Source organism: Elephas maximus, chromosome 3, assembly GCF_024166365.1.
Source record: "Elephas maximus indicus isolate mEleMax1 chromosome 3, mEleMax1 primary haplotype, whole genome shotgun sequence".
NCBI lineage: Eukaryota > Metazoa > Chordata > Mammalia > Proboscidea > Elephantidae > Elephas > Elephas maximus.
Window position 1 is genome coordinate 752,686 of NC_064821.1, and position 10,369 is coordinate 763,054.

General features: G+C 56.7%; 1 protein-coding gene across 1 annotated transcript; it reads left to right on the forward strand.

The window, feature by feature from the left end:
• The first annotated feature begins 385 nt into the window (after positions 1–385).
• Positions 386–10,315, forward strand: CNN2 (calponin 2). The gene is made up of 7 exons (XM_049876109.1): positions 386–512; positions 5,597–5,718; positions 6,280–6,346; positions 6,447–6,584; positions 7,894–8,010; positions 8,155–8,301; positions 9,272–10,315. The coding sequence occupies exons 1-7, from the start codon at positions 450–452 to the stop codon at positions 9,545–9,547; spliced, it is 930 nt and encodes a 309-aa protein (XP_049732066.1). The 5' UTR covers positions 386–449; the 3' UTR covers positions 9,548–10,315.
• The last annotated feature ends 54 nt before the right edge of the window (positions 10,316–10,369 follow it).

Below are 10,369 nucleotides of genomic sequence, written 5' to 3' on the forward strand. Positions count from 1 at the left end.
AAGTGGCAAGAGGGGGCCTCACTCTTCCTCCCAAGGGACTTCGGGTTCCAGCCAACCCAACAGTTCCCTATGTGCCACCACTGTGCAGAAGGGTCAACTGAGACCCAGAAAAGGTGGGAGAGCCGTCTAGGGACTCCCAGCAGGGAGAGGGCTAGAGTGCCAAGGCTTGGCACCGGCCTCAGTTTCCCGTCGGTGCAAAGGGGCTGAGGCCCCCTCCGGGCGGCAGGTGATGGGGTGTTCGGCCCGGGCGGGGGTCGGGGCGGCTAAGGGGCTCAGGAAGTGGCGGCCGCAGGAATTCGGCGCCTCCCGGCCTTATAAGGAAGTTTGCTCTCGGGGCCAATCAGCGGCGGGGGCGTGGCGCCCTCCCCAGGCCCCAGCCCCGCGCCCGCCCCAGGCCCCAGGCCCCAGGCCCCTCCGGTCCAGTCCGCGAGCCGCGGCCGCCGCCAGCCATGAGCTCCACGCAGTTCAACAAGGGGCCTTCGTACGGGCTCTCGGCAGAGGTCAAGAACCGGGTGAGTGAGGGGCGCCCCCGATCCCCGCCGGCTGCGGCCAGCGCGCCCCGACATCTGCAGGGGTCGGGGCAGTCAGGTGGGAGACCGCGGATGAGCCTGGCCCTCGCTCTCTCCAGGGTCTTCCACCTCGGGGTGGTCTGGGGGTGCTCCGTGAGACGTCTCCAAGTCTGGGGAAGCAGTGAAGTCTGAGATCTGGGGGACCCCGGCTCCGGTCTCTCCCCAACCGCTAGAAGGAGTTGGGTCAAGCCCCCTCCCCCATCTGAAACCCCCTGCCCACACTGCACCCGCTAGCTCTGGGCCCCTGGAAGATTTCAAGGTCCGAGAACGCCCTGGGGGTCTGAGGGGACCCCAGCGGGCCCCCATCGGGCCCCCTCCACTCCCTCTGACCACACTTCTGCTTTTGGAAGGGGGTAAGGGGCGGGGCCGGGGCCTTTTGTGAAGGGTGTGGGGCCCCCCCACAGGAATTTCCCGACCTCACAGCTGGGAGGGGGACGGGAGGGGGAAGTTGCGCTATTGGGGGCCCCCAACCCTGCCGTTTACCTTCTTCATCTCTTTGTGCCCATATGAGGAATTTAAAGGCCCATGTGGTCCCGGAGACCCTAAATATGTAACTCGAAAACAGAAAGGGGCCAGGGGGAGGTGCTGTGTAGAAAACCACTATGGTTCTGGCCCAGAGAAGGGCAGACTCTTCTGGAGGGTCACACTGCAGGGTCGGGCGCATCTTCGGGAAGGGGAGAAGGGGTGGTGACCCCAGGCCCTGAGGGGGTCCTAGGACTGATACCCAGAGGCCCTTCCAGCTGGAAAGGAGTCATCGCTGCCCATCCCGCTCCCACTGCACACACCCTCCCCCAAGTACCTGGGAATGTGTCCCCACAGCCAGCGGCCGGCAGCCTGCCTGGGCACGCAGAGGGCACCAACCCTGCAGCCTGCACCAGGCACCTGCCCCTGTCTTGGCCACCCGCCAGACAGGATGGCGAATGTCTGCATGCCTTCCCCAAGCTCTGTGGAGCCTTACTACAACCCACTGGACGGAAGGGGAAACTGAGGCTTGGGGCGGCAAAGGGCCGAGGGGCTTTGGGCCCCCCCTTAAAGGTTTCTAACCCTCCAAGAGTAACTGCAGGAGCTGAATACCTGTGGGCAGGGTGGGGTCCTACCTCGCATTGAAAAAGCATTTTAGGGCCCTGTATTTATTCAGATGGGGGAAACCCTGGTGGTGTAATGGTTAAGTGCTACAGCTGCTAACCCAGAGGTCGGCAGTTCGAAATCACCAGGCGCTCCTTGGAAACTCTCCCGGGCAGTTCTACTCTGTCCTATAGGGTCGCTATGCTTCGGAATCGACTCGACGGCAGTGGGTTTAGTTTGGTTTTATTCAGATGGGGCTCAGCGAGGTCACTGGAGCTCCCCAGAACCACACAGCCCTCAAGCAGTGGAGCCGGGATTTGAACCCAGGTGCGTCTGGATCCAGCTCCAGATGGCCACTGGCTCTCAGGGACTTCTGTCCTTTAAGCCATCAGTCCTGGCATGTCCCTTGCTACAGCAGGAAGTGGGTGAGGGTGTAGCAACCCCAGCAGGCAGGGCAGCTTCCGGAAGGAGCTGGGGGCAGGTCGACACCTGCAGGGGAAGGGGATGAGGTCAGACACTGGAGCAGCGGCCTCAAGAGCCTTCCTGTGAACAGCCCTCAGTGTGCCAGGTCAGGAGAATGGGCAGGGGGTCTGCCCATTCAAGGGGAACTCAGGGGCCGCACACTAGTTGGATCGGGGAGGGAGACCGGGAGACCTCTTTGCCCTAGGCCCCCTGTGCCTCAGTTTACTCCCTCTGGACAGCGACAGTGGGGCAGGCTAATGTCCACTGTGCCTCCTGAGCAATGTGGCCGTGACATCCCTGGCTGAGGGGGGAGGCCTAAACTGCTGGGCACAGCTGGTTCTGATTTAGCCAGGAAGGCAGCGGCTGCATTCCTGGCGGTTTGTGGTGACCGAGGAATGCGCTCAAGGGCTGCTGGGCAGCTGGGGGAGGAAGTTGGAGGCCGTGGGTGGAGCCAGGCCAGGCACCTCCACTTGGGACCCCTTGCCCCCAGGCCCCCTGGCCCCTATGAGCCAGCAGGGACAGGGCCCAGCTGGGCAGGGCATCTGCCTCCCGTCTGTCATTGCTCAGGCGGACAAAGCGGAGTCTGAGCACGTCAGCTCCCCAGGGCCGTGGGAACTGGGACGCCAGGCCCAAGGGGGTAGCCTGACAGATCAAGTTAACAAGCCGGCCTCCCGCCTTTGTCTCCCCTGAGCTCTGGCTGCCCAGCTCTGCTCCCATGGTCCAGGGGTTTATGCAGGAACCAGGAAGCAGGGCCCCTGTTTTGGGGCCCCTGTGCCAATTAAAGATTGATGGGGAGACTGAGGCTGGGGGGACTGTCCATGGCCATCCAGTGAGTTGGGGCAGAGGTGGGAGTGGAAACTGGATGCACCAGGGGCAGCTTGGGGGTCGTTCTGGTTCCCTGGGGGCTGTGGGAGGAGAGGAAGGGGAAGGACCTCCAGAGTAAGGGGCTGGGGGAGCAAAGCTGGGGTGGTGGGGTCCAGAGCAGAGAATCCACCAACCTGGACCATCTAGTCCTTATAATGACTGCATTCCACCTTTTGCCACCCACATACCCATCTGGGTCTCCCTGACTCCTTCGGGCTTCCCCAGGCCTCAGCCGTTCCTCCTTTCTTGACCTTCGATGGTCCTCACAGGGAGAGGGGTATGTGTATGCTCATGGACGATGGGTACGTGCTAATGGGGAACCTGAGCACATTCACCCAGCCACCCCGGGTTCTGTGGTGACAGCCTTCAGCAGGACAGTAAGCGCCTAGAGAAGATGGATAAATAAGAGAAGGTGGATATAAAAGCCAGGAAGGAAAATAAAACAGGGCCCAGGAGAGAGGGATGCTAGGGGAGGGGGTCTGGGAAGGCCTCTCCAAGGAGGTGAGCTTCAAGCTGCCACTGATGAAGGGAGGGACTGAGCTGTGGAAACATCTGAGTCTGTGGGCACAGCATGGGCAAAGGCCCTGGGGCAGGAACTAGCATGGTGAGTTGGAGAAAGGTTTGATGGTTCCTCAGTAAGTACAATATGACCAAGAAATCCCACTCCTGGAGTGGCGTCTGGGGTCTTAAATGCTAGCAAGCAGCCATCTAAGATGCATCAGTTGGTCTCAACCCACCTGGAGCAAAGGAGAATGAAGAACACCAAGGACACAAAGTAATTACGAGCCCAAGAGACGGAAAGGGCCACATGAACCAGAGACTACACTAGCCTGAGACCAGAAGAACTAGATGGTGCCTGGCTACAGCCGATGACTGCCCTGACAGGGAACACAACAGAGAACCCCTGAGGGAGCAGGAGAGCAGTGGGATGCAGACCCCAAATTCTCATAAAAAGACCAGACTTAATGGTCTGACTGAGACTGGAAGGACCCTAGTGGTCATGGCCCCCAGGCCTTCCGTTGGCCCAGGACAGGAACCATGCCCAAAGCCAACTCTTCAGACATGGATTGGACTGGACAATGGGTTGGAGAGGGATGCTGGTGAGGAGTGAGCTTCTTGGATCAGGTGGACACTTGGGACTATGTTGGCATCTCCTGCCTGGAGGGGAGATGAGAGGGCGGAGGGGGTTAGAAGCTGGCAGAATGGACACAAAAAGGGAGAGTGGAGGGAGGGAGCGGGCTGTCTCATTAGGGGGAGAGCAATTGGGAGTATATAGCAAGGTGTATATAAATTTTTGTGTGAGAGACTGACTTGATTTGTAAACTTTCACTTAAAGCACAATTAAAAAAAAAAAAAGAAATGAAATCCCACTCCTGGGTATATAGGACCCAGCAGTCCCAGTCCCGGGTGTATGGGACCCAGCAGTCCCAGTCCCGAGTGAATGGGACCCAGCAGTCCCAGTCCCGGGTGTATGGGAAAGCAGTCCCAGTCCCGGGTGAATGGGACCCAGCAGTCCCAGTCCCCGGTGAATGGGACCCAGCAGTCCCAGTCCCGGGTGTATGGGACCCAGCAGTCCCAGTCCCGGGTGTATGGGACCCAGCAGTCCCAGTCCCGGGTGTATGGGACCCAGCAGTCTCAGTCCCGGGTGTATGGGACCCAGCAGTCCCAGTCCTGGGTGTATAGGCCACAGAATTGAAGGCATAGGTTCAAACAAAACTTGTACAAAATGTGGAAGGAGCCCTGGTGGCACAGTGGTTAAGCATTTGGCTGCTCACCAAAGGGTCAGCAGTTCACATCCTGTGGGGCAGTTCTACTCAGTCCTATAAGATTAAAGGACCCAAGTGTTCATCAGCAAATGAATGGGTAAACAAAGTGTGGTCCGTCCATACAATGGAGTAATACTCAGCCGCAAAGAGGAATGAAGTGTGAATACATGTTACAACATGGAGGAGCCTTAAAAGAACTTGCTGAGTGAGAGAACCCAGATGCAAAAGGACACTTCGTGTCTGATCTCATTTTATGAAATGCTCAGAACAGGCAAATCCCTAGAAGCAGAGAGTGAATTAGTTGTTCCCAGGGGCTGGGGGAGGCCGAGTGGGGAGTGACTGCTTAAATGGTGTGAAGTTCCTTCTGGAGTGCTGAAAACGCTCTGGGATTAAACGGAAGTGATCGTGGACACACTTAATGTCACCGAATTGTACACTTGGTTAAAATGGTAATTGTCAGGTTTATTTTACCACAATTCAGGCAGGCAAACAGCAGGGAAGGGTCAGTGGATCCAGTGCAGGCAGAACAAGCAGAGGAGAGAACAGGATGGCCGAGGGGCAGGTCTTGTTGGATTTGTGCCAGGCTTGGCGCCCCTGGACATAGATTAGAGCAGATGTTCATGAAGGAGAGATATGAGCATGTTTGTGCCATGGGGTGACTTATCTGTGCCAGCCAGTGAGCAAGGGCTGGGGTGTCTCTACTGATGGGAAAGGGGAGGGTCTCCTTAGGGGGAACATGGGGACCTCCAGGACCCTCGGCCTCTTCTTCCCTTGGGGGCACTGCTGGTTCCCAACCCCTAGTCAGGAGCTTCAGGGGGCTTCTGCTGGGTGTGACCTGACCCTAATTCAGCCCTGTGCCCTCTGCCCCAGCTCCTGTCTAAATATGACCCTCAGAGGGAGGTGGAGCTCCGAAGCTGGATCGAAGAGCTCACAGGCCTCTCTATTGGCCCCGACTTCCAGAAGGGCCTGAAGGATGGAATTATCTTATGCACGTGAGTACACGGATTTGATACACATCTTCACACCTAATTATTCCGCACGAATGAAATCATGCTTCTGCTGTTCTGACGCTTGCTTTTCACTCAACGAGTCTGGGGTCTTTCTCCCTTGTCTTTCTTTTCCTGTCCTCTTGCTTTGTCTAGCGTTGCTAACAGCGAGCATTCTTGTCTTAACTTCTCCCTTTCAGGGGACAGCTTCTAAGGTGTCTGGAGGCCTTCCTACATCACCTCATATTCCGCTGTAGTCCAAACATTCTGTGGTTTTGCACATTTAGACTTTTAATGGAAATTCGCTTCCAAAAATATGTGGTTCCAAATTGTACTCCTCCTAACATGGGTTGTCATCAGCCTTTGACATCTTTACTTGTTTGGAAGGTGAGAGGTTATTTTACAAGAGGGGAAACTGAGGCCCAGAGAGAGGCAGTGAAGTTGCCCAGGAAGGCGTGCAGTTGGCCGGGACTAGAACTGTGGTCTCTTGCCTTTGTGACTTGGGTCTCTGAGGTTCTCCTATACTGGTGGAGGCTCCTGTTTTCTCCTACCCATCTGTTCCCCCAGACTCATGAATAAACTGCAGCCAGGCTCCGTCCCCAAGATCAACCGCTCCATGCAGAACTGGCACCAGGTGAGGGACTGGCAGGGTGGAGGAGGGGTGGGGATAGGGGCCCCCCTGACGGGCAAGCAGCCTGAGGTTCCCTGGTGGTCCTTCTCCTCCCTCCTCCCAGCTAGAAAATCTCTCCAACTTCATCAAGGCCATGGTCAGCTATGGCATGAACCCTGTGGACCTGTTCGAGGCCAACGACCTGTTTGAGAGTGGGAACATGACCCAGGTGCAGGTGTCTCTTCTTGCCCTGGCAGGGAAGGTAAGGCCCAGAGAGGGTCAGTGACCTGCCTGGGGTCACACAGCAAGGTAGCTGTAGATTCACCAATGAGGTTTGTTCCTTCATTTGCAAGTATTTCTGAATGCCCACGAGGCACCAGGCACTTTGGAGTCAATGGTGAGCACGACAGACGAGTCCACCCCTTTACCAGCTCACAGTCTGATGGAGGAAGCAGACATTGAACAAATCACTTTTTTTATTGTTGTTGAAAGCATACACCAATTTGACAATTTCTTCATGTACGATTCAGTGACATTGATTACATTCTTTGAGCTGTGCAAACATTCTCAGCCTCCTTTTCCGAGTTGCTCCTCCGCCGTTAGCATAAACTCACTGCCTCTTAAGCTTCTCATCTAACCTTTCGAGTTGCTGTTGTCAGTTTGATCCCCCATAGATTATACTTCAAAAGACTACAATGCTCAAGGCAAACGTTTTTTGCTAAATAAGGTAAACTATTGTTTGGTTTTAAGAAGACTTCAGGGGATATTTTTGGCTTAAGGTTTAAAGATGATCTCAGGGCAGCAGTTTCAGGGGTTCGTCCAGCCTCTATGGCTCCAGAAAGTCTGGATTCCATGAGAATTTGGAATTCCAGTTGAACAAATCATTGCGTATGTAAATTGGGAGAAGTGCCTTGAAGGAGAAGAAAGAATCAGACCGTTGTTTGTCAGGGCAGGCTTCTTGGAGGTGGTGGCCTTTACGGTGAGACCAGAAAAGTGAGTGGAACAGTGTTTGAGCTAGAGAGGGAACAGAAAGATTTTGATATGCCAACCAGCTTGGACTGTTGGGATGGGGAAGAAGAGATTTTTGTGTCTGGGACTTGTGCTCTGAGTGGTGTTTTCAAAGCCCCCTGTGGTTGCCACATGGAGATGGGGAGTCCAGAGAGGAACTGGGGGCAGGTGACCAGGTGAGAGATGGTGGTGGCTGCATGCAGCCTGGGTCAGGATGGCTGGGGTGGGGAGGAGGTGATAGGATGCAGTGACGGATACTCAAGGAAGGCGAGGATGCTCTAGAACTCTTGGTGGGGCCAGGGCTGGTTCTGCCTGAGGTGGGGCAGACTGGGGACCACCGGAGCTCCATGATCGGGGGTGGACTTGGGGACGGCCCTCCGGAGGTGCTGGGCAGCAGGTGGAGAGTGCTGCGTCTCGAGGCTGGACGAGCGCTCCTCAGAGAGGCGAAGGGAGCTTGCAGCCCAGCCCCGGTGCCTGCCCTGGGGTCGCGTGCTCTGGCCTGGATCAGGAGGGGCCCCAGGCCCCCCAATACTCTCAGCGCACCTCCCCTTACCCCCCCCCAGGCCAAGACAAAGGGTCTGCAGAGCGGCGTGGACATTGGCGTCAAATACTCGGAGAGGCAGGAGCGGAACTTTGACGACGCCACCATGAAAGCGGGCCAGTGCGTCATTGGGCTTCAGGTGGGCGCTAGGCTCCCCGCTCCCCAGGATGGACTCTGGACATGACCCAGGCCCTGCTGAGCCCTGGGGCCCTAAAGTCCATGGCAAGGTCTAAGGGCGGGTGGGGGCAGCCTGACCTCTATCACTCACCCCCCCTCCCCACAGATGGGCACCAACAAATGTGCCAGCCAGTCGGGCATGACAGCCTATGGTATGAGACGACACCTCTATGACCCCAAGAACCACATCCTGCCCCCCATGGACCATTCCACCATCAGCCTCCAGATGGGTACCAACAAGTGTGCCAGCCAGGTAGGCACCTCTGGCCATGCCACCTCTATCTCTGCCTCACATTTCCACCTCAGCCCCATATCCCACATGCTGTGTGTCCCCAGGGGAGTTGCTGACCCTCTCTGTGGCTGATCTCCATCCAACTCTGAAAGTTCTTAGAACCCACGGTTCTCTTTCTGTGGTGTAGAAGGTGTCTGTGTGATGTTTTTTGGAACACTCAGGTGGCCACGAATTCCCAGGCTCTGGCCTGGGTGCTTCCTGGCTGGCAGGGAGAGAAAGCTGAACACAGACTGTCCTGGTTCTCAGGGGAGAGGGCCCTGAGTAATGAAGATGGACTCACCATGGAGTCAGAAAAGAGGGGGTCCGAGCAAGGCTTACAGGTCCCTAGGTGGTGCACACGGTTTGTGCTCGCCTGCTAACCTGAGGCTGGCAGTTTGAATTTATCCAGTGGCTCTGTGGAGCTACCTCCATAAAGAGCTACCCCCGTAAAGATTGTCCTTGTTGTTGCTGCATGGCGTGGGGTTCATCCCACTCACAGCAACCCTATAGGACAGAGGACAACTGCCCATAGGGTTTCCTAAGCTGTCATCTTGCGGGAGAAAATCACCATGGCTTTTCTCCTGTGGAGGCATTGCAGGCAAGTGCTTGACCTTTATGCCACCAGGACTCCTTTCCATAAAGATCACAGCCAAGAAAACTCTATGGAGCTCAGCTCTACTCTATAACACACGGGGTCCCCATGAGGCAGAATCAGCTTGATGGCAACGAGTTTATGTTTTGTGTGTGTGTGTGTTGAGCGAGGCTTGGAAGGACCCAGGTAGGGCGGTGGAGGTGGGAAAGCTAGGAGGAGATGGGAAATGGTGTGGGAGTTTGGGGGAAGTCTACCTCTTGTGGCCTTGGCTTTCCTGTCCTGGAGCGGCCGGGTGCGGGGCTCAGAGTAGAGATGTATTCCTCTTTGTCCCCACCCTGACGCTCTCTCCTCCCTCCCCAGGTGGGCATGACTGCCCCAGGGACCCGGCGGCACATCTATGACACCAAGCTGGGCACTGACAAGTGTGACAACTCCTCCATGTCCCTGCAGATGGGTTACACGCAGGGCGCCAACCAGAGCGGCCAGGTCTTTGGCCTGGGCCGGCAGATCTATGACCCCAAGTACTGTCCGCAAGGCCCAGCGGCTGATGGGGCTCCAGCAGGTGCCAGCGACTGCCCAGGCCCTGGGGAGGCCCCTGAGATCCCCCCCTACTACCAGCAGGAGGCGGACTACTGAGGCGCTGCGCGTGAAGTCCCCCTGCATCATCACCTCCTCTGGGTTTTTGTGTGTTTTCCTCCTGTTTTTATACATGTTGGATCGCTGCCAGCTGAGGGTCTGTGGGTGGCTGGGGGGGAGTGGGTAGGGGTGTGGTTCCCGCCCTCCCTTGGATCCTTGGCAGAACTGAGCCACAGGCTGGGGGGGAGGGGAGGGGGGTTGGAGGAGTGGTCCCTGGCAAGGTACAGTCAGCTGCCCTGTCTCAGCTGGCCTGACCCTGAGCTGTGTGGGGGAAGGGGAACCAGCCCCCAATGGTTTCCGGTTGCATCTCCCTCCCTTCCCTTTTCTCTGAAGATCAGTTTGTGGTTTCTGTGACCACAGAACTTCAGGCAGTTTTTAAAGAAAGAAAAACACTTTTTTTTTCCCCCTCCAGGGGAATGGTAGAAGGAGGGTGCTGGGAAATGGATCTCCAGGGAGAGGGCCTGGCCACCAGCCTGGAATGTTTCCAGCATCCTGACAGTCTAGGTTTCCCAGGATCCTCAGAAAGCCAACTGTGACCCCACCCAGGACCCCTCAATGGGGAAACTGAGGCCTAGACAGGACAATGAAGTTCTGAGTGGTTGAGGCAAAGCCAGATCCCCCATGCTTGCCCCCACCCAACCCTTGGACCTTGGTTGGTTTCAGATGTCACTGGGTGGCCCGTCCAGACTACCCATCTCCCTGCCTTGCCCCCTTCTGAGAACTGCACAGGGTCCCCACTCAAGCTCTTCTTGAGACCAGCCCCCACCAGGAGCCCCGGGACCATGAAATAATGTGAAATACTGATCGTGGACCAAATTGCAA

Excerpts from the sequence above, each read along its gene's own strand:
- CNN2 (XM_049876109.1), top strand. The coding sequence starts at position 450 with ATGAGCTCCACGCAGTTCAACAAGGGGCCTTCGTACGGGCTCTCGGCA. Across the intron at positions 513-5,596 it reads CGGCAGAGGTCAAGAACCGG|CTCCTGTCTAAATATGACCC; the intron begins GTGAGTGAGGGG and ends CCTCTGCCCCAG. Across the intron at positions 5,719-6,279 it reads GATGGAATTATCTTATGCAC|ACTCATGAATAAACTGCAGC; the intron begins GTGAGTACACGG and ends CTGTTCCCCCAG.